Below are 25,113 nucleotides of genomic sequence, written 5' to 3' on the forward strand. Positions count from 1 at the left end.
TCAGCATTTATTGAATATTGCCAAACCCTAAATAACTTCCCTTCCATATGTGAATGTCCTATAGATGTATTTTGACACCTTAAAGGATTCCTTTGCTCTACAGATCCCCACAGCATTCACCTAGAGGATGAATAGGTGATGGTAAAAATGGCAAGGTAGATAAAAGCCTTCTCATTTGGAGTTTTTTTAGACTATGGTAATAATAAGGTCACAAATGCTGCATCCATGAAAATATACCATTGGTCATAACTGAGATCCACTGAAAAGATAGGGGAGTTGGGGCAAATCCAATCGGCAGTGTCATGTTTATATGTCAATAACAAGGTAGTGGAGAAAACACTTTTTGTTAATCCCTTTATTTCACTTGCTTTTTCAGTTACAGATTAGCCGAAAGTATAGATGCTCAGCTGAAACAAATGTCCCAAGATCTGAAGGACGTTGTTAATCACCTGAATACATTTGGAATTTCTGCTGACACTACTGATCCGGTGTGTTTACTGCTTTGTGTACTTAGACAACCAAGATTTAGTATGAAATTGGTATTTCAGCCCGGTATGGTGGTTTATGCCTATAATCCCAGCACTTTGGGAGGCTGAGGCAAGAGGATTGCTTTAGACCAAGAGATTGAGGCCCGCCTGGGCAACATAGTGAGATCCTGTCTCTATAGAAAATGAAGAAATCTATCTGGGCATGGTGGTACATATCTGTAGTCCTACCTACTCTGGAGGCTGAGGTGAGAGGATCACTTGAGCCCAGGAGTTAAAAGCTGCAGTGAGCTATGCTTGCATCACTGTGCTCCAGCCTGGGTGACAGAGTGAGATCCTGTCTCTAAAAAGAAATTAGCATTCTGTGGCTCCTTTAAACTAGTCCCCTTCTTCCATCTTCTATAGGGTTTCTTACCTGCCTCTAGAGATATGAAGCCCCTTGGGTGTAGTTAGTGGAGCAGGAAACATTTAGAGGCAAAAAAGGTTGTGAGTTTTTTGTGGTTATTCCCAGGAAGGTGAAAATATTACTCTTCCCTAAGTTGTCAGGGTTTTCTCCCTTATTCTTCACATAAGTAAGTATGTACCTGTGTTTATTTTTCTATTCACTTATTAACCAGTTCATTCTTCTTTTTACATATTTGTTTACATACTCATATACATGTTAGTAGGTATGCTTGTGTCTGTTAGACATAACCAGGCAATCCTTGATTTATCAGATTGCATTTTAACATTTGTTAGGTTGACCATTTGAGACTTTACATTTTCCTACAGAAACTTAGTGAAATATGGTTATTAGATTTTCATCTACCCCATAGAATACTATTTAGCTTATAATAAATGTATTATATCAGTGGAAGATAAAGCTGAGGCTCCAATTAGAGTTAAGGTGCTGTGAATTAATTTGGCAATAAGAAAGAATTGTTTTTTCCTTTTTCTATACTCTAATTAAAGAGCTGATTTCCTTTACCTTTCCCTATTGTCTTAGCAGCTAAATGGAATCCTCCTTTTCCCACTCCCACTCTGTGGCAGTAATAGTAAGAGGGATCTCCCATTGTGGGAGTTCCCATTGTGCTTTCTATCAGTTAATTATAATTAGGAATGAGGCCAGGTTCTGGGTAGGTGAAGATGAATGACATATACATAAGTGGCGATCATTCTTTAGTAAGCTCTTTGTTCAGTTATATACAGACAGTTCTTTATCTACATACATATTACCTTTTTTTAAATTATAAAGATACGGCATGTTATAGCTGAGGAAGTATTAGTATTTTGTTTAAGTCATTTAGTCTCTCTGGGTCTTGGCTCCTTTCGCAAAATGTCAAGGATAGACTAAATGATCTTTAAGTCCCTTCCAGCTATAAAAATTATGCCATTCTCTACTTTGGGTGAATCTAAAGTTGAACAAAGACAAATATAAATTAGTTTGGAATTATTCATGCTACCATGTCCCTGTGTTCACACAGATGATCAAGAGTTTACAAAATACTGATTTTCTCTTAATGAAATACTAGATTACCATTGTAATTCCAAAATTCAAAACTGTTCTGTTGTAATATTTTGATGCATAGGTAAATATATGCAGATTTAGACATGCAGCAGAGCTGGTTTCTAGTTTCTTTGTGTTGAATTAATATAAGTGGAGTGTTCACAACCAAGTTAGTAAAAGGAAATTATAATTCTGTTGTCCATTTTCTCTACTTAGCCCTGGATTGTTTTATTTTATTTTAGTACTGGGTAGTAAATGGTTTGAGTCTTTTTCTTTTCTTGGCAGGGGTGATTGGGATGTTTAAGATGAGTCAGTTAAAGGGTAATTGCTGTTTGATTGCAGAATACAAAAAGGAAGAAATCAGTGACAGCTCTTTTTGCAGATAGCATAAATCCTTGGACAAGAAATGGGAAAAACATTTTCTGAACAATAATATACCTGTAGATAATTTATTGTAACCAGATCAGCAAAACTTTATTACTCTGGGTTATATACCAGGGTAGAAAAATAGAAGCTGTATATTCCAGTATTCACGGTGATGAGATTTATCTGTTTTTATTCCCCCTTTTTTGGTGAGGGGCAATGGGAAAGACCACCTAATGTCTAAAATTTTTATTAAGCAAGATCATATTATGCACTGTGTTATTCAGTCACATTTCCTTATAAAAATCCATAAGGAAAATTAAGTCATCTGTATTACCAGTACCCTGATAATATACTGCGTAGTTCTTTCTAGCCTTTTTTGCTTGGCTGCTAAGAATATTTCTTTTGTTTTAAAGAGTACTGGAAACTATATAACTTTTTGTATTCTGTCTTTACTTAATATTCATTCATGGCCTTTCTCAAAAATTTTAACTATTCTTTGAAAACATGAGTTTTAATGGTGCTATAATATTTTATCAGGGTGACTTTAATATATTTAATCATTTTTTAATTGGTAGAGATACTGTTTCCAATCTTTGGCCCATATAAAATAGTCCAGTAATCACCACTTATTTAGATTTGATTATCTACTCCGGATAGGTTCCTGGAAATAGAATATACTGACTGAGTCAAAAGGTATGAATGTTTTAAAGGTTTTGATATGTATCATAAAAATTTACATTTTGAAAGGTTGAATCAATTTATATTACTTTTGGCTATATATGAATTGTACCTATTTTCCCACATGCTCGATAACTGAGTATGACTATTTTTTTAAAATTACTGATTTGGTTGACAAATGGTGCTATTTTTAATTTTTTATATGACTTCATTGTCTTGTAAAATATTTCTTAATGTTCTTTATACTGTGGTAGTCAGTTTTTTATTGAATTATAGATATCCAATTCCTGGTAGTTACAAAATAATTAAATTGAACCAATACATAAAGATAATGAACATTGCAAATATGAATTAGCAAAAAAAAAAAAATTAGTATCTAGTAATTCTCAGTTGATTTCTTACCATAAGAAATTAAAAGCCACTTCCTAATGTCAATTTCTTATGTTTATTTTTTATTTACCACCTCAGAATAATCACAATCTAAAAGTCTTATATGTGTTTTTAGCTCCAGCAGATCTGCAGAATTCTGAATGCCCATATGGACTCTCTGCAGTGGATTGATCGGAATTCAGGTGAGAGTTTGCTTGTATGCCACTCTCTGTATTTATTGCAAATAGAAAACGTGATATGTGTCAGGTTGTGTTCTCCATGAACAAACTCATATAAAAGCTGTTGTATGGATGTTGTTTGACTCATAGTATGTCTATTTTAGTTCTGAAACACTGTAGTTCCTTATTTTTTTCAATGAAATACATATGGGATAAACTAGAAATTAATGAAAATAGAGGATGGATAGGAATAGGGTACATAGAACTAGAATAGGAGCAAGACTTCTATGAATATGCCTTTTTATACAGTTTTGACCTGAGGGCCATATAAATGTTTTACATACCAAAAAATTAGAATTAAGTAAAAATTAATGAGAAGGAAGACAAATGCTAAAGTTGAATACATACTGAAAACAAACAAACCTATGTAACTAATTTATAACAATCTCCTAGTTCAGATAACTTTTGAACATAGTATTCTTGATGATGCATCCTTCTAGGATGTCATCTTAAGGATATAAGGAACTGCAAAGAAATTTTAATCTTTCTTAATAGGTCTATTATTAGTTTCAGAATTATAATACCAATATTACTACCATTTGATATATATTGCGAAATAAAGCAAAGCATGTTAGGGACAATAGAAGTCAATATTTTCATTGAAAGTCAAAGAGATACAAGTTATTTTTCCTCTTCTTTTATATTTGCATTATAAATTTGAATTTAAGATACCAGTAATGAATTCCTGCTCCTTTATTCTATACACAGAAAGGGCCTAGAAGCTATGACAGATGCACTCCAGTAGCAATGAGCACACCCAGAACTGAGATCTTGGTTTCTTTTAAATGCCATTCTAGAATGAACCAAGTCTTCCTGGGGAAGTGTCTAATCTCATGCCTCAGGCTGAGAAAGTACAGAGTGAGCTTGGGATTTCTTGTGCAAGAAAGCAATCATTGTTCAGTGACTAATAAGGTTGTATCAGGGCACAAGATTGTGCTTGATGGGACTCCCACTGGCCACATTAGGATGGTTTGAACATCAAAAAGAATAGCAATAGTAGTAGATTATAATAGATTGAGGGAAAAGAAAAGCCCATGCATCTATAATGATATTCTAAAAAAAAAAAAAAAAAAAAGGGGAGGTACACGGGAAAGTCTTTACAGAAGCATGCCAGCTAATTATTAAAAGAAGGAATGATAAAATTAGAAAAGTAAGGTTAAAAAAACTTTCAATAGAACCCTTTTATTAAGCTCACTCTCATCTTGAACACCCTCATTTTTAAAATGTTCAAACTGTCATTTCTTGGCAGAAAAAGACACTAGCAGAAGATGGACCCTATGCAGTCTATAAGTTGCTGAGTTAATTTTTTCAAAACAGTTTTTTGAGACATAATTTACATACCATAAAGTTTACCCGTTTTAATTGTACAATGAGGAAAAGAGCCATTTTGCAACCACAGCAAAATAATTGATTCAGGCAAGGATTGTCAATGAATGCTAAAACCATTGAGTTTAAGATTGTTGGAGTATAGGATATTTATGTGATTTCAAAAATATCACTCAATAGATTACTGAATAATTATAAAGGAAAAAACATGCCTTCATAACAGCTATCTGATATGTACTACTTTAATAAAGCGATCAAACAGCTCTCCAATAGTAGGATAACTCAACTTTATGTGCCTCTTGATCTGACATGATAAGAAGTCTACAGTATCATTTACATAGTAGTCTTATCAAAAATTTTTGAGTCTAATAATAAGAAAATAATCAGATATTCCACATGTGAGACATTCTGAAAGATGATGTAGTATTCTTACCCAAAATGTTTAACTTGAATCTAATCTCAAGATAATAATCAGGCACTGTATGTGTGAGACATTCTGAAAGATAATTGGCTTGGACTCTTCGTTATGGGAAACAAAATTCAAAACAAGCAAACAAAAATAACTGGATAGTCTTAGATTAAAAGGTATATAACTTCAAGTCTACCTTGTTAACCTTGATTAGATACTGATCAAAACTAAAAAGATATTGTTTAGAATATTGGGGGATTGAATTTGGACTATGTATTAAATGATATTAAGGAATTGTTTATTTTACCAAATGCAATAGCTATTATGATTATGTAGGAAAAAATCCTTATTCCTGGAAGATGCAGGCTACATTATTTAGAGAATTTTCATATCTGTAGGTTACTTTCAGCAAAAATTTGCGAAGAGAAAGATTTAGCAATTTGTGGCAAAATGGTAACAGTGGGTTAATCTAGGTAAAAGGCATACGTGTGTATGATTTTTAATATTCTCTCAACTTTCCTATAGATTTAAGATAAAAATTGGGGGGAAATCATTTTTATAGACTTTGCCTAAATTTAGAATATAATGAAGTCTAAGAAATTAAGACAAATGGGAGCTAGTTAACCAGAGTTAATACTTTTAAAGATGTGGCCTTAAAATAATACAAATTTTATTATTTGGCATTCTAGATTTTTCATTTTCTACATTAATAGAGGTCATCAACCATGAACTTCTTCAGCTTCTTTCCCTTCCAGACATACCTATATCATTATTCATATTTACTTCCTTCTCTCCTGTGTTAAGGAAAAAAATATTCTATCCATTTTGAAACTGTTTTGAATTATCAGAGGGAGGTTGAATTATATATTGCTTTAATATTTTTTAAAACTACCTGATGGGAAGAGGTTTCTAAGTGAGAAAGATATGGGTTCAAGTCAAGGTATTATCCTGTAATTGTTGTGTGACCTTAATTGTTACTTAATCTCTCTAAGTCTGTATCTTCATTTTTAAAATGAAGGATAATATCTACCTTTTAGGGGTTTTGTAAGGATTAAAAGTAGCATTGTCAGTAAATGGTAGGGGCAGAACTGGTTACTGATGATCAGAATTTACTATGTTTATGAGGTCAGGTAAGAGAAAAGAAGGGTCATGTGGTTCAAAAGGTAGCTATTAAATTGGAAGGCAGTTCCAGGTAGATTATCACCAAAAACCACTTACCCAGAGAAGTTATAAGAACTGCTGAGATGTGAGTGTCAGTAACTGGAAAACACTAAGGAATGAGATTAAACAGTGTTTGACTTAATTGTCTTCCTGTTGCATGTTTTTCTACAATGATCAGTGCTTCTCGGGTAGAGTTGAGGAAGGGGTCAAAATGTAATTTGAACTGTAGAGAAAAATTGTAGCGATTTTTGTTTTCTCTTGGCAGGGACTTTTTGTCATAAATGAAATCTCGAGGCTTTCAGCCAGTGTTTCCTTAATAAAATTAAGATTGTTAGCATTGAAAGGGACTTACTTTATTTAAATGGAGAAACGGTGGCTCAGAGAGGTTGAATGACTTCCTTAAGAACACACAGCTAATTAATGGCAGAGCTAGGACCAGGATCCAGACTTCCTTATTATCAGAGTGATATTCTTTCTTCTGGTGTACTCTTAAAACAAGTGTAATATAGGCATCACTGACTGTAAAAACAAATCTTAGTCATGTACCTAACAGTAGAAGACAAAGGTTTTCAAAGTGTGATAGTACTTAGATTAGGATGTAAGTTCTAGGTATCCGGGAAAAGTTCTAAGTCAACACAGGATAAAAAGAGTAAAACAGTAAAGAGTAATGATACTGTGAGTTACTTTTTTACTAAAAATTTATTTGAGCTGGAGAGGCGATGAGATTTCATGCTGGTTCTCAACTGAGACAAAGGAGGCCATGATAAAGAATGATCCAAAAGCCTGGTATTTCTTGACTCTGTGGGCTCCTTTTTGCCATTACCACCCAAGAAGCCTTTCTTTTTCATATCAAGAAATGACAAGATGAAGAAATTAAGAGTGGCAGGGTTTAATTATGCTATCTTAAGAGAGGTTTTTTTTTTGTTATTTTGTTTTTTAGTAGTTAATTGGATCATGTATGCTGAAATGATCTGCAGACTGAAGTTTTAAGAGCAAACTCAATGAATCCATTTATTCCTACTCAAATAATAGTTGTAGAAAAAGAAATAGATGTGTTATATTAACAATACAAATACTATAGTTTTTTACTAAAGAGAAATCTTCAACTTGTATATAAAGTCAAATCTTTATTTTAAAAGGATTCTGGGAAATGTTTTTATAATTTAATATCTTCAATTTTGATACACATTTTTTCCATCATAAAACATGACAACTGTTACACTAAGAGGATAATATATATAACTAAAAAGTTGGCTCCTTAAAGTGATTTGGATGCTGGGCACTGTCACTCATGCCTGCAATCCCAGCACTTCAGAAGGCTGAGGTGGGTAGATTGCTTGAGCCCAGGGATGCGAAACCAGCCTGGGCAACAAAGTGAGACCTCATCTCTTAAAAAAAGAAATAGCTGGGTGTGGTAGCACACACCTGTGGTTCCAGCTACTTGGGAGACTGAAATAGGAGGATTGAGCTTGAGAGTTTGAGGTTACAGTGAGCCATGATTGTAACACTGCATCCCAGCCTGGGTGACAGTGAGACTGTATTGAAAAGAAAACATGATTTGGAAATGAAACATTTATTCTGTAATAATAGTTATAGAAAAAGTAATAGATGTGTTATATTAGCAATACAGATATTATAGTTTTTTACTAAAGAGAAATCTTCAACTTGTGTATAAAGTCAAATCTTTAGGTATGTTAAAATATTATATAAAAGTCCAGTCAACTTTTCAGTATCCATGAATAAGTTACAGAGAACCAGGCCCCTTTCTTTCTCTAATTTATATGATGGGTTAGATAAGTGATGGGACTGAACTTTCAGTGTCAGAGTACTAGATAATTGAATTAAGGTGTGTCTTAACATGTGTAGGTAATAACCAATTTTTACATTTGATACCCTCCTTTGTTTAACATTATACCTTTTTCATCCAAATTAGTGTAGATAATTGAGAGTTAATAGTAATTATGGTCAGATACCAGTTTCCCCTCTTGTTATTCTCTTTGAAAAAATTTACAACATTATTTGGAGGTTGATTTGATGGCAGTGCTGCAGTCACATATCTGTCTTTTGAGTTGGAAGTCATTGAAACTGTGGCAACTCCAGTTCTTCTGGGACCACTTATGACAGAGTTGGCAATCCATCTGAGCCAATTTGTTACTAGTTTTAAGTATATAGTGCTACTTCTCCTAGAGAGGTGACATAGGTTGACAGGCGACATGGGTTGACAGATAGACATTTTCTTTTTCTTCATGTACCAAACCATATCATATCTGTTAATATTTATCAAACATCCCAATAATGGAATAGGCAATGGGAAATCTTATACTTGTAATTATTTGAAAGCCCACTGAGTATTTCATGGCATTTTACTTCTTTCATAAAGTATCCCAAAGCTTCAAGACTAAGATATATTTCATCCATAATTATTGCAGTCTCTTAAGGAACAGAACCACATAATTATTTAATAGCTGCTCACAACATTTAGCCTGCTGTTTAGGGAAGAGTTACTCCTTAGAGTAATTATAAGCACCATATGAGATTTTGTAATACTTCTAAAATACAATCCCATTAGTACTAAGCTGAATGGCCATGAACACCTTATTTTTTTGATGTAAAATATTCTTAGTTGTCTCTCATGATTTGACTAACTCATGCATAAAATGTCATAGGGTCATTTTAAATAAGCAGTTTTGTGTGATATGTCATAATTATACTTCATATTTACCCAGTGTTAATATTTATTGTCTGAGGGGATTGTTTTAGATTAGACTTTTTGGTGTTGGATATTTTTTAAAGAAGCTTTGGTCCAGATAAGATTTTTTTTATACCCTGTAATGGGATTGCTGGGTCAAATGGAATTTCTATTTCTAGATCCTTGAAGAATCGCCACACTGTCTTCCACAATGGCTGAACTAATTTACACTCCCACCAACAGTGTAAAAGTGTTCCTATTTCTCCACATCCTCTCCAGCATCTGTTGTCTCCGGATTTTTTAATGATCGCCATTATAACTGGCCTTGAGATGGTATCTCAATGTAGTTTTGATTTGCATTTCTCTGATGACCAGTGATGATGAGCATTTTTTCATATGTTTGTTGGCCTCATGTATGTCTTCTTTTGTAAAGTATCTGTTCATATCCTTTGTCCACTTTTGAATGGGCTTGTTTGTTTTTTTCTTGTAAACCTGTTTTAGTTCTTTGTAAATTCTGGATATCAGCCTTTTGTCAGATGGGTAAACTGCAAAAATTTTTTCCCATTCTGTTGGTTGCCAATTCACTCTAATGACTGTTTCTTTTGCCGTGCAGAAGCTGTGGAGTTTGATTAGGTCCCATTTGTCTATTTTGGCTTTTGTTGCCAATGCTTTTGGTGTTTTGGTCATGAAGTCCTTGCCTACGCCTATGTCCTGAATGGTTTTGCCTAGATTTTCTTCTAGGGTTTTTATGGCGTTAGGTCTTATGTTTAAGTCTTTAATCCATCTGGAGTTAATTTTAGTGTAAGGTGTCAGGAAGGGGTCCTGTTTCTGCTTTCTGCACATGGCTAACCAGTTTTCCCAATGCCATTTATTAAACAGGGAATCCTTTCCCCATTGCTTGTTTTTGTCAGGTTTGTCAAAGATCAGATGGTTGTAGATGTGTTGTGTTGCCTCTGAGGCCTCTGTTCTGTTCCATTGGTCTATATCTCTGTTTTGGTACCAGTACCATGCTGTTTTGATTACTGTAGCCTTGTAGTGTAGTTTGAAGTCTGGTAGTGTGATGCCTCCCACTTTGTTCTTTTTGCTTACAATTGACTTGGCTATGCGGGCTCTCTTTTGGTTCCATATGAAATTTAAGGTGTTATTTTCCAGTTCTGTGAAGAAGGTCATTGGTAGCTTGATGGGGATATAAGGACACATGCACACAAATGTTCATTGCAGTGCTGTTTACAATAGCAAAGACCTGGAACCAACCCAAATGCCCATCGATGATAGACTAGACAGGGAAAATGTGGCATATATACACCATGGAATACTATGCAGCCATCAAAAACAATGAGTTTGTGTCCTTTGTAGGGACATGGATGAACCTGGAAACCATCATTCTCAGCAAACTGACACAAGAGCAGAAAATCAAACACCGCATGTTCTCATAGGCGGGTGTTGAACAGTGAGAACACATGGACACAGGGAGCAGAGCACTACACACTGGGGTCTGTTGGGGGGAAATAGGGGAGGGACAGTGGGGGGTGAGGAGTTGGGGAGAGATAGCATGGGGAGAAATGCCAGATATAGGTGATGGGGAAAAAGGCAGCAAATCACACTGCCATGTGTGTACCTATGCAACAATCTTGCATGTTCTTCACATGTACCCCAAAACCTAAAATGCAGTAAAAAAAGAAAGAAAAAAGAAAGATTTTTTAAATATACACATATATATTTTGAGACAGGGTCTCACTCTGTCACTCAGGCTGGAGTGCAGTGGCATAATCTTGACTCACTGCAACCTCTGCCTCCTGGTTCAAGTGATTCTCCTGCCTCATAGCCTCCTGAGTAGCTGGGACTACAGGTATATATCCCCATGCCCGGCTAATTTTTGTATTTTTTGGTAGAGACAGGGTTTCATGGTATTGGCTAGGCTGGTCTCAAACTCCTGGCCTCAGGTGATCCACTCACCTCAACCTCCCAAAGTGTGGGGATTATAGGCATGAGCCACCACACCTGGGCTAAAAATCTCTTTATGAATTACTTTCATCCCTCTCATATCTGAAGAGTATCAGATGCTGAGATGCCAAAAGATGCCTTTGAATTCCCATTAAAGTGCCTTGTTCATCTTTCATCTTCTAGAATAGAATCTGATTTACTGAGCAAGGTTGTTTTGTTTACTTCATCTTTTTCTTTAATTCTTTGGGAAATCTTTGTGGCATTGGTTGATTGGTGAGGTCATCTTTGGTGCTCTTGAGTATAATGTTCCACTTCGCTTACTAGAAAAGTGAATGCCCTTGATCTGCCTGAGATTCGGCAGCAACACAAAGACATCTCTGTTAGTGAGGCTCACTTTTAGCATTTCTGAACCTCAACAGAGACATTTGGTTGTTCCCAGTGCAGTTAATTGAAAGGTATTTTATGTCTTTCCACTGTTTATTAACCACTTGCTCATCTTTGTTCTCCTTTACAGACAAAATAGATTTGTTGTCATACCTTTGTCTCTTGATTCTAAAGAACTTCTTGTAGGTTTGATTAGGGTACTAAGATTAGAATTGAGCAAGTGTTCAGCTCCTGTTAGGAAAGCGCATGCATGTGATGGTTAACATTCTCAGAGCTCCACTTCCCAAACTTGCTTTTCTATATGTAAATCCAGATTTGAAATACACTCAATACATCTGCAAAATTAGATTTCTCACTAATCCTACTTATGTACATTTTGTGCCCAAGTGAATTTCCTAAAGCTGGAGAGACTCCCCAGATGAAATATGTAACATAATTTAAATCACTTCCAAATAGCAGAATATATATTGTTTGTGAGGACACATTTTTCTCCAAAGACATTTTCTTTCTGTTAGTGACCAAAAAACAAATACAGTACACTGGAGTCTTACTCTAATGCTGTTTTGGGGCCCATGATCGATTGCCACCTCATGGATAAGGTAACCTGATGGTATTTTACCAATTAAACTTTGCCAGATGGGATTCAGGTAGGCCAGCCTTATTCTGAGCACTTCAGTGTTTGAAGGGACAACAAATAGTATTATGCTGTGGTGCCAGTTATTAGCTCAGCATAATACTTCTTATTTAAAAATTTCACAGCATTTGGCAAACTGGTGCACTGTAACAGGAAAGGCACTGTTATATGGGAGTCTAAAGGTACAGGTCCTGGTAAAAATTCATCAGCTTTGGCCTTTGAGAGGTAACTTAACTTTCTTGAGTTTTAATTATTTGCTCCATCCCAGGGCATTGTGGGAATCAAATAGGATAATATCTATTGGCATTTTGAAAACTGAAGTGCTGTATAATTAGAAGGTGTTCTTTTAGATACAAGTTGAAACCACACAGTAGTTGTGACTCTAAATACAAAGCATCTGCTATATGCCAAGCCATTGTGTATCTCCGTGTAGGAGGTATAAATATTAATGGCATCTCTGTGTTGAACAGGTACAAAGTGAGGGGATAGAGGTATGGTAAAGGAAGAAGAACATAATATGCAATTGATTTCCTAGAAAAGATAGAATTTGAAATGAGATTTGAATAATAAGTAATAAGTTTAATAGGATGACTAAATAAAAGCCACTTAAGATATAATAATTCTACTACTTTGTTCTCCTCTGCCTCCAGTAATTGAGGATGCTTTCACCATCTTTTCTTTTTACACTCTTACTTGAAATGTATTTTTTTAAATTAATTTTGTGTGAAGGGCAGTGCTGTATACAAGCAGAGTATCTTGTCATCACTTTACTATATCAGTGGTAAGACCAGTATGTGTATTCTCATGGTGGAAATGGAATTTTGTACATCTCTGTAAATACTTTTTCCCATCAGACATACTTAGGACTAAGAATTCAAGTACATTTATTCTGAGTGTAACTTTGATCTTAATAAACTGGATATCTTAAAAGTAGCTATGAGTAGTGGAAGGACGGTATTCTCTCTCTTTCTTCCTCATCCCTCTCTCCACTCTCCCCTCTCCCTGTATCTTTCCCTTCCTCTGTTTCTGAATGAGAAATAAACCTTAGTTATTGCAGTTCCCTAAGATTTCAAGATTGCTTTCAAACAGGAGCCTAACCTAACTAACATAGTAGGTAGATTCGACAATAACTGAAACCTTAAAACGTGGCATTGGCTTAGCAGGCAGACGACAATGAGGAAACATACGGTAAAGACTGAAAAGATGGCCAGCCATGTTAAACAGTTAGAACGGATTTGGTAAAACTGTTGCCTAGCATAAATTGGGGGTCATATTACATGGCTACTGAGCTGGCACTTCTAGGAAAAGAGGTTGAGAATCAAAACTTATTTGTGTGTGTTGGTCTTTTTCTAATTGAAATTTCTATCGAGGTAATTGTAGAATAATATAGAAGTCATGTTAATTTTTTACCTGGTTTTCCTCAGAGGCAACATCTTGCAAAACTGTAGTACAGTATTACAACCAGAATATTCATATTAATAAAATCTAATCTCCTTCAGATTTCCCCAGTTTTACTTGTGTATGTGTATTTAGTTCTGTACAGTTTTATCACATGTAGATTTATATATCAACCACCATAGTCAAGATACAGAACAGCTTCATACCATATTTCCTCATGTTCTCCCTTTTATCACAGCATTCACCTTCCCTCCCTTCTACCAAATTCTCTTACCCACCACTCTACCTGCATTTCCTGATTAACTCCTTGGCAACCACAAATCTATTTTCTATTTCTAAAATTTTATCATTTCAAAATACATAAATAGAGTCATACAGCATGTAACCTTTTGGGATTGGCTTTTTCCCCCCTCAGCATAGTTTTCCAAAGATTCATTGTGTTTCTGTGTGTATCAATAGTTTGATTCTTTCTATTACTGAGTAATATTCCATGGTATGTATATACCGCAGTTTGTTTAACCATTCACCTGTTGCAGGACATGTAGGCTGCTTCCAGTTTTAGGACACTATGAATAAAGCTGCTGTGAACATTTATGTACAGGTTCTTTTGTGAATGTAAGTTTTTCATTTCTCTGGGATAATGTCCAGGAGTACAATTGGTGGATCATATGATTGTTGTGCGTTTAAAAACTGCCAAATTATTTTTCAGAGTGGCTGTACCATTTTACATGTCCCTCAGCTGTGTGGGAGTGATCCACTTTTTGTGCTCATCAGCATTTGGTGTTTTCGCTATTTTTCATTTTAGCTCTTGTAGTGGAGGTGTAGTGATATAATGGCAGTTTTAACCTGCTTTTCCATGATGAATGATGATGTTGAACCTTTTCCTGTACTAATTTCCTGTCAGTATAAACTTTTCAGTAAAATGCCTGTTTGTGTCTTCTGTCCATTTTCTAATCGAATTGTTTTTTACTGTTGAGTTTTGAGAATTCTTTATGTGTTCTAGATGCAAGTCTTTTGTCACATATGTGATTTGCAAATATTTTCTCCCAGTCTGTAACCTATCTATTCATTTTCTTACTAGAGTTGTTCACAGAACAAAAATTTTTAAATTTTGATACATTTTATCAGTTTTATTTTACGGATTGTGTTTCTGGTGTCCAGTCTAAGAACTTTTTGCCTAGCCCCATATCCCAAAAATTTTTTCCTATATCTTTTTTCTACAGGTTTTATCATTTAACATTTAAGGCCGTGATCCATTTTGACTTAATTTTTATATAAGATAGGACGTTTAAGATTAAGGTTTTTTTTTTTTTTCCTACAGATATCCAGTTGTTCCAGCACCATTTTTGAAAAAAGTATTCTTCCTCAATTGAATTGCTTTTGTACCTTAAAAAAAAAAAAAATCTGTTTGACGTATTTGTGTGGGTCTTTTTCTGAGGTCTCTATACCATGGGTCTATGTGTCTTCCCCTAATGCTTTCATTACTATAGCTATATAGTAAGCCTTAATATCTGGTAGAATGATTCCTCCTACTTTAGTCTTCTCCGTCAAGATTGTTTTAGTTTCCAAAAAATTTCCTGGCATTTGATGGGAATTACGTTTAACTTATAGATAAATTTGAGGAGAATTCACATCTTTACTATGTTGAGCCTTCCCATTCATGAACATGATATGTCCCAAAATTTATCTAGGTATTCTTTGATTTCTTTAATTAGCATTTTATAATTTTCATCACCCACATCGCATACATGTTTTGGTTTTGTTAGATTTATACCTTAGTATTACATTACTTTGTAGTGATTATAAATGGTATTATATAACAAACACATGTTTCTGTTAGTGTAAAATCAACACACAATTTTTGTGTGTTAATTTTATATCCTTTAATCTTGCTGAACTCACTTGTTAGTTCTAGGAGATTTTTTATGTGGATTCCTCAGAATTTTCCTTATACGCAGTTATGTCATCTGCAAATAGTCAGAGTGTTATTTTTCCTTTCCAATCTGTATGCCATTTATTTCTTTTTCTTGTCTTTTTGCACTGACTAGAACTTCCAGTATACTATGTTGAGTAGTAGTGATGACAGCAGACATCCTTGCCTTGTTCTTGATCCTATGCAGAAAGTCTTCAGTCTTTCACCTTAAGTATGATGTTATTTGTAGTTTTTTTTTTTTTTTTTTTTTTTTTTGTAGATGTCCTTTATCAAGTTGAGGTAATTCCCCTGTGGGAGTTTTCGTTTGTTTGTTTTACTATAAACAGGTACTAGATTTAGTCAAATTTCTCTTCTGCAGCAATTGCCATAATCATGGTTTTTCTTCTCTATGTCATGATACAGTGAATTACGTGTGTGTGTGTGTGTGTGTGTGTGTGTGTGTGTGTGTGTGTATTTGTTTTTTTTGAGATGGAGTTTCACTCTTGTTGCCCAGGCTGGAGTGCAATGGTGCAGTCTTGGCTCACAGCAAACTATGCCTTGCAGGTTCAACCAATTCTCCTGCCTCAGCCTCTCAAGTAGCTGGGATTACAGGCATGCACCACCATGCCCAGCTAATTTTGTAATTTTAGTAGAGACGTGGTACCACCATGTTGGTCAGGCTGGTCTCGAATCCTGACATCAGGTGTTCCACCTGCCTTAGCCTCTAAAAGTGCTGGGATTACAGGCATGTTGATGTATTTTAAATGTTGAGTCAGCCTTACATATGTGGAATAAATTCTACATGGTCTGGGCTTATAATTTCTTTTATACATTGTAGGATTTGGTTTGCTAGTATTTTGTTGAGGATTTTTAAATGTAAGAGAGATTTTCAAGTATTCATATTCATATTCACCTGTTTCTGCCAGGTTTTGGTGATAGTATAATACTGGCCTTATTTTTTAAAAGGATTTGTGAAGAATTAGTATTAACTCTTCTCTAAGTGCTTGGTAGAATTTTCCAGTAAAATTATCTGGACCTGGATATTTTGTTTTTGAAAGCTTTTAAATTACAAATTGAATTTCTTTAATGTTTCTAGGACTATTCAGATTATCTGTTTCATCTTGGTTGAGTTATCATAGTTTGTAGTCTTTTAGGAATTGGTGCATTCCTGTTAAGTGGTTGAATTTATAAGTGTTAATTTGTTCATAGGATTTCCTTTTTATCTTTTTAATGGCAATAGGATCTGTAGTGGTATACCCTGTTTCCTGGATTTGGTGATTTGTGTTTTCTCTATTTTTATTTTTTTTCTGTCTTGCTAGAGGTTTATTAATTTTGTTGATTTTTTTTTTCAGAGTCAGATTTTTGTCTTGATGTTTTTCGGTGGTGTTTCTGTTTGCAATTTCATTGATAACAACTCTGTTATTTTCTTCATTCTGCTTGCTTTGGGTTAATTTTGCTCTTTTTCTATTTTCTTAAGGTAAGAATTTAGATTATTGATTTGTGAACTCTCCTTGTTTTTAATAAGTGACTTATGGGTTGGAAGGTAGCTATACAGCATGGATGTGTTAGGCAAAGGGATGATACACATTTTGGGCGGGGCAGAGCTGAACTGTGTAAGATTTCATCATACTACTCAGAATAGTGTGCAATTTAAAACTTATACATGGTTTATTTCTGGAATTTTTTATTTAACATTTTCTGACCACAGCTGGCCACTGATAACTGAAACCCCATGAAGTGAAACCATGCCTAAGGAAGGACTACTGCATTCTCTTTTAAGGCATTTCTGATCATCAGCAATTTAAAAAACGTAGTTGGCATCTCCAACTGTCAATTTCACTAATGGTTCTTTTACTATCCATTAAAAAGCTCCATGTTAACAAACATCTGCACATAGATATCCCAAAGGCTCAAATTAAACTTGTCTAAAACTAAACTCATTATTTTCATACTCTCCTAGGTCTCTCAGATCTGTAACTCCTTTTCTTTTTCTCAGTAAAAGACTACTGTTATTTACTCAGGAATCTAAAGCAGGCTATTTCTACTTCTTCAGTAAGTGATGATGCTTATACTTCTTAAATAGCTCTTGAATCCTTTCTATTCACTAGTTTCCCACCACCACATTCCTACTTCAGGCTTTCTTTGTCCCCTACCTTGAAATATAGAGTAATTTTTTTCAGGTTGATGAAAACATCAGCTCCTTGTCTATACCTTATTTTCTTACTCCCCAGGGGTATTCACTTTGACTTATTTTAGCTGAATTTTGCAACTACTTATTTTTATATTTTTAAACATCATGTACTGTTATTTTTTAGTTTTTTCATATTAGGCCTTCTCTACTGACTTTCCAAAATGGGTGGAAAGGAGGATTTAACTCTTTTATATCATATATATATATATATATATATATATACACACATGTATGTGTATGTGTGGTATGTGTATGCACACATATTTTCTTCATCTTATGTATATATTATAAATTGCACATAGATCAATATTTAATATTTGAATTATGATTGCATAAATGTTATTTGCAGCCTGGACATGTAGCATATTATGTCTCCTTCCTTTTACAAGTTTTATTTTCCTTTGAATCTTTATTTGCTTAGTTTTCTATATACTTTCAGTAATTTATTCTTTAAGTCCCTGCTTTTACTTTAAATTTATCAGTTGCGTCTTCTTGGATTCATCTCTGCCAGAGTCCTCTCATCTCTATACTGCAGTCTGTAATTGTTGCTTTCTTGGTCTGCTGCTCGGCTACGGTCTCCCTTCTATAGCATTCTTGTATTCCCTCTACTCTTTACTGGTTCTCCAGTTTCATGGCTCTTACTTATACTTCTGTTTCTTAGTTTGTTCCCTTGTTTCTGATATTGCACATCTAGCAGTTTCCAGAAACAGTGCATAGGAAGGAAACATTTTAAGACCTTGCCTGTCTGAAAAGGTATTTATTCAATCTTCACATCTAATCAATAATATTGGGTATTGAATTTTAGCTTGGAAATAATTTTCCCTGGAACTTTTAAAGAAGTTGTTTTGTTGTTTTCTAACTTTGAGGGCCATTTTGATTCCTGAACCTCATGTGAACTTTTCATTTGTGTGTTTTACTTTTTCAATGGAAAGTTTTAGGATTGTCCTCAAAATACCGAAATATCAGATGATGTGTTTTGGTGTGGATCTGTTTCATCCACACCAAAACTGAGCCCATTATTGGTGTCTCAAGGAATTAATTTCCTTCAGTTTGGATTTGTTTTCTTGAATTAAGTTTTTGCTCATTCTTTCTGGAAACACTCTTATTCTAATGTTTGATGTCCTGGACTGATCTACACTTATTTTTTCTTCTATTTTCTCATTATTTTTTTGTTAAATTTTCTGGGGTATGTACTCAACTGTTTATTTGCTTTTCTACTGATCTTTGATATCTGCTATAAGTTTAATTTTGCAAGAACCTGTTGTGTTGTTTTATGATTATATGTATTTACTTTTTAAATAGCATCCTGTTCTTATTTCACAAATTCAGTATTATTTCTTTGAGGATATTAATGATTTTTTAAAAATGCATATTATATTCTTTCTGTATTATTCTCTTAGCTTTTTTTATATTTCTGTTTTGTTTCAGTCTTATGTTAGAAGCTTTCCTCAAATATCTGGTGATTCTTGATTGTCCATTTATATTCAAGAATGATACACTTAAAAGTTTTATAGGTGGGGTTTGTTAACTTACTATAGGATAATTTGGCTAGACCTTTTCACTGGGGGACTTCTAACTCTGGTCTTTAGGATTTTTCTCTTTAGCTGGACAAATCCTCTGGAGAAGAAACTTCCAGCTCCTGGCTAGAGATAAGCTGAGTGTTAAGCCAGTTTTCTGAGAACTGTTAGAGAAGAGACTGCAGGCTCAGTTTTCAGCTTGTAGGCTTTCACTTTATCCCTCATATAACTTTGACTTAATTCCTGTATTGGTACAGAATACTTGCCCTCTCCTCTGCCTGGTATTTCTGATCCAGAGCTCATTTGGTTCGCCTTCTCCAAAGGAAAGTTATCTCCACCACTTGGGTGGTGAGAATTGCCCAGATGAGAAGAAAGGTCTCTTTTCTTATGCTTTCACAATTCTGTTTGTAGCTTCACTTTCAACACCACTTTGAATTACCTAGCTCTACTAATTTCGTATTCTTTCTAGGATTCTCTCGTACAAATTCAGTTGCAAGTTTTATAGTTTTATTGTTGTCTCCTTTCTTGTTTTTGTCCTTAAGATTTTATGCTTTTGTCTTTTTCTTTTTTAAAAAAATCTTTACTGCTATTTTACAAATGTTTTGGAATGGAGCTGTGGTAAATAAATGTGCTTAATCTCTAACTGGTGACCTTATTGGTCTCTTGCCGCTAGTCTTACCCCATTATGATTCACTTTCACATACTTTCAAGGTGATCTTGATAAAATCACACTCTATTCTAGTCATCTCTTGATTAAAACCCTTCACTAGTTCCCATTGCCCAATGATAAATACGATTCTTTGCATAATATACAAAGTACTTCGTATCATCTAACCCCTATCTGGTTCTCCAGCCTCATATCTTGAAGATTTATGGTTTTCTAAATGCCTGATATTATTTCCTCTTCTGTGTTTTCCAATGTTCAGTTTCATTTTCCTGGAGTACTCTACTCCATCATCACCTGCCTGGTAGCTGCTCCCTTGTCAAGATGGTTTACGAAGCCTTCCTTGACTTCCTTAGCTCATGATTATAATAGTTGTTTATCCCCTTCTTTCTATCCATGCTGTGTTCTACATAATATAGTGTTAGCATTTATCATATAATATTGCAGTTATTTATTTACATCTCTGTTTACTGGAATTTGAGCTTCTTGATAGAGATAATATCTCAATTATTTTTGTATCTTCAGAATTTAGCAGTACCTGGCATGAGATTGAGGTCCAATATATGGTTTCAATTTATTTGTTGCCTGATATTTATACAGCATACCGTATTTAGCTTTTAATGGAGAAATAGATACAAAGCTGACAGACCTGTGTACATGAGCATCTTTCCATGTTATTAATCATTCTGCATTTTAATGGCTGCTAAATATTGCATTATATGGATATATCATAGTTTAGTTAATAGCCCGTTGTTAGATATTAGTTAATATTTCAAACTTTTTGCTGTTTTAAATCATGCTGCAGTAAAAACCTAGCTGTAGGTAAATTTTAAGTTGTATATCCATGATTACTGTATATAAATAAAATTCTTAGAAGTGAAAATGCTAAATCAGTAGTAATGTCTGTTTTAAAAAGCTTTTGATATATCCTTCCAGGTAGGTTGTACTAATTTATATTTTCACCAGAAATTCATTATGGTGGACCAAATTTCTGTACTCTTTCTGGTACCATTTCTGAAAATCACTACCACCACCACCAAGACCACCACCATCATCATCGTGCATCGTGATCATTCCTTGTCAAAATTTATAGGTGAAAATAATATTTTCGTGGTTTAATTTGCATTCCTCTGGTTACTAGTGAGGCCGAGTATTTTGAAAATGTTTATTAAAAATTTATAGGTCATTTTATAAGCTGCCCATTTATATCATTAACCATTTTACTGTCAGGATCATTATTATTATTATTTTATACTTTAAGTTCTAGTTACACATGCAGAATATGCAGGTGTGTTACATAGGTATACATATGCCATGGTGGTTTGCTGCACCCATGACCCCGTCATCTACATTAGGTATTTCTCCTAATGCTATTCCTCCCCTAGCCCCTCCACCCTTCAACAGGCCCCAGTGTGTGATGTTTCCCTCCCTGTGTCCATGTGTTCTCATTGTTCAACTCCCACTTATAAGTGAGAACATCCGGTGTTTGGTTTTCTGTTCCTGTGTTAGTTTCCTGAGAATGGTGGTTTTCAGCTTCATCCTTGTCCCTGGAAAGGACATGAGCTCATCTTTTTTTATGACTGCATAGTATTCCATGGTGTATATGTGCCACATTTTCTTTATCCAGTCTATCATTGATGGGCATTTGGGTTGGTTCCAAGTCTTTGCTATTGTGAATAGTGCCACAATAAACATATGTGTGTATGTGTCTTTATAGTAGAATGATTTATAATCCTTTGGTTATATACCCACTAATGCGATTGCTAGGTCAAATGATATTTCTGGTTCTAGATCCTTGAGGAATCGCCACACCGTCTTTCACAAAAGTTGAACTAATTTACACTCCTACCAATAGTGTAAAAGTGTTCCTGTTTCTCCACATCCTCTCCAACAGCTGTTGTTTCCTGACTTTTTAATGATCGCCATTCTAACTGGCATGAGATGGTATCTTATTGTGGTTTTTTTCTCTCACTGCCTCAATTTTTTTCTAGGACAAATGAGAGATACGCTATGTAGCATTGTTCATGATAGTACATTGTGTTCTTTGACAGTGAATTTAATCTTATCTAATAATCTTTATATGTATAACAAAATTTTTTTAAGCATTAATTATATAGTTTCTAGAAATCTGTGTTTGGGTTTAATGACTAAATCTCTTTTCATAATCTTTTTGAATCTTCACCTAAAGTGTTTGCAAAAGGCTTAGTTGAAGAAAACATCTGTCTCCAAAACAGAATGAGACTGCCTGGAAGCAGTTTCACCAAAATCTTTGAAAATAATAAGTAATTGTTTAAAAAACTTTTTTAATACACAAACATACCACGTTAGCCAATAGCCATTTAGTTAGGCCTATAAAGTTGTACAGACATCAAACAATCCAGTATTAGAACACTTTTGTTACCGCCAAAATTTTCTCTTGGCCATTTGCAGTTATTCCTCATTTCTGTCCCAAACCGCATGCAACCACTAATCTACTTTCTGTCTTTATAGATTTGTCCTTTCTGGAGAGTTTGTATAGATTGAATCATATGATATGTCGCCTTTTGTGTCTGGTTTCTTTCATTTAGCATAGTATTTTCAAGGTTCATCTATGTTGTAACATATATCAGTACTTTATTCCTTTTTATTGCTGTGTACCATTTCATTGTACAGCCATACCATATTTTGTTTATCCCTTCATCAGTTGATGAACATTGTTTGTTTTTTGTTTTTGTTTTTGTTTTTTGATACGGAGTTTCACTCTTGTTGCCCAGGCTGGAGTGCAGTGGCACAACCTCGGCTCACTGTAACCTCTACCTCCCAGGTTCAAGTGATTCTCCTGCCTCAGTCTCCTGAGCAGCTGAGATTATAGGTGCCTGCCACCACACCCCACTAATTTTTGTATTTTTAGTAGATACAGGATTTCACAATGTTGGCCAGGATGGTCTTGAATTCCTGAGGTCAGGTGATTCTCTTGCTTCAGCCTCCCAAAGTGCTGGGATTACACGCATGAGCCATTGTGTCCAGCCTCTTGTTTTTTAAAATATAGTTTTAGCACTTATATTTAGGTTGACAATCCATCTTGAGTTCATTTTTGTATATAGTTAGAGGTGGGGGTTTGATTTCATTTGGATGTAGATATCCAGTTGTCCCAGAACCATTTGTTGAAAAAGATTATGATTTTATCATTGAATTGCCTTGGTACCTTATAAAACTTTATTTCTGGACTTTGCTTCTGTTTCATTGATCTCTATGGCTATTATATGCCAATATCATGCTGTCTTGATTACTTAAGTTTTAAAATTGGATAGTGTTAAGTCCTACAGTTTGTTCTTATTTTTCAAGATTATTTTTTTCTGGATTCTTTGCCTCTCCATATACATTTAAAGTAAGCTTGTCTATTTCTATAAAAAGAGCCTGCTAGAATTTTCATAGCGATTACATTGAATCTCTACATCAATTTGTGGAGAATTGCCATCTTAACAATAGTGAGTCTTTTAATCCATGAACATGGAATATATTTTCAGTTATTTAGATATTCATTTGTTTTTTTTAGCAATGTTTTTTGTTGTCAGTGTACAGGTCTTATACATCATTTGTTAAGTTTATTCCTAAGTTTTATAATTCTTTTTGATACTGTTTTGAGTGAGATAGTTTTCTTATTTTCATATTGTTCAGTACAATTATTTTTTAATGTCAAATGTGTATAGCATATTTAATATGCTGGCAGGAACCAGTCAGTCACTGATGCTTGTCATGGGACCAAAATTCAGGACATTAAGTACCTTTGTGCAGTTTTTGCCCTTAAAGAATGAAAGTCCTAAAAAATTTAAAGTATGTTAATACAGAAATAGTCCTAGAAATTCAATTAAAAGACATGATAAAACGTTTATAGTAAGGCTGTCTTAATAATGCTGACTTGTATTTCTTGACAGTTTATTGATTTTTAAAATTGTTATAAATGTGCCCTTTTGCATTTAATATGTATCAATCAGCAAATTACTAGAATGTTCTTATGTTGACACCTCTGATCTCAACTTAGTGGTTTGTTGTAGTGCTCATCTGTGCTTCTGTCATATTAAAAACTGTTATTTAGGGGAAAAAATTGTACCCTGCAGTTAGTTATTACAACAAAAAGGAGATATATTTTGCCAGGCTCAACATATACTGTTTTTCTGGCCTTTTATAGACAGCCAGCACTATCCTTAAAGTGTGATCTTGCAGAATGTCTTTTTAAGACCGAATGACATATTATACTTAAAACTGGATAACATTAGGGTTTTTCTAAATGGCTGAAGAAAGTTAATGTATATTACAGCTGGCCTTTGAACAATGGAGGGTTTAGGGGTGCTAATCCCCACAGAGTAAAAAAACAAATATAACTTTTGACTCCCCAAAACTTAATCACTAATAGCCTACTGTCAATGGAAGCCTTACCACTAACATAGTCTATTAACATATATTTTGTATATTATATGTATTATTATATACTACATTCTTATAATAAGTAAGTTAGAGAAAAGAAAATATTATTAAGAAAGTCATAAGGAAGAGGAAAAACCATTTACCATTTATTAAGTGGAATTAGATCATCATAAAGATGTTCATCCTCATTGTCTTCATGTTTAAAAGGCTGAGGAGGAAGAGGAAAGGGTGATCTTGTCTCAAGTGTGGCAGAAGTAGAAGAAAATTCATGTATAGTGGGCCTGTGCAGTTCAAAACTCTGTTGTCCAAGAGTCAACTGTATATTGTTTAAAATTTTTAATATTTCTCTTGTACATTTTTTTCTTCTTGGGCACCAGTTATGGCTTATTCACTAGTAACTGCTAATGGACACTAAAACAAATGACCAAGGATATTTGTCCATGTTAGAAAAACTCTGAGTATCATGCTTACTTTAACAGTTTAGTTTTACTAACAGAAAGTTACTGTTTCGCATGGTAAAATTAATGGCATTTTGTGATACTCCCCCTGAGAAAATTTAAGAACCACCAAGTTAAATAAATCATTATTAGAAAGTAACAGAAATGTAAATATACTCAGTGCACTCATTTGCTTATAGGTAGTTAAGACCCACCAAAACCTGTACTCTCAATTTAATAACTACCCTATATGTCACTTTGAGGGTGTAATGAGTAAAAAATAGTTAACACATCACTCTAATAAATGTCAACTAGACAGTTATTTGCCTGAAAGCTTGGGAGAGCAGAAAAAAACAGTCTTGTCAATTGTTTTCAGTTTCCAAACAGATAGATGAGAGTTTGTTTCTTATGTGCTTCCTA

General features: G+C 34.4%; 1 protein-coding gene across 2 annotated transcripts in view; it reads left to right on the plus strand.

Annotated features, from left to right (window-relative positions):
- The window catches only part of NUP62CL (nucleoporin 62 C-terminal like), a 70,927-nt gene that overhangs the window by 42,111 nt on the left and 3,703 nt on the right, over nt 1-25,113 (plus strand). For both annotated transcript variants that reach the window (XM_074391546.1, XM_074391547.1), the window contains 2 exons: nt 377-488; nt 3,521-3,587. In XM_074391546.1, the coding sequence (XP_074247647.1) occupies nt 377-488; nt 3,521-3,587 (179 nt within the window). The remainder of the gene's footprint in view (nt 1-376; nt 489-3,520; nt 3,588-25,113) is intronic.

The sequence above is a fragment of the Saimiri boliviensis genome, chromosome X, assembly GCF_048565385.1.
Source record: "Saimiri boliviensis isolate mSaiBol1 chromosome X, mSaiBol1.pri, whole genome shotgun sequence".
Lineage (NCBI taxonomy): Eukaryota > Metazoa > Chordata > Mammalia > Primates > Cebidae > Saimiri > Saimiri boliviensis.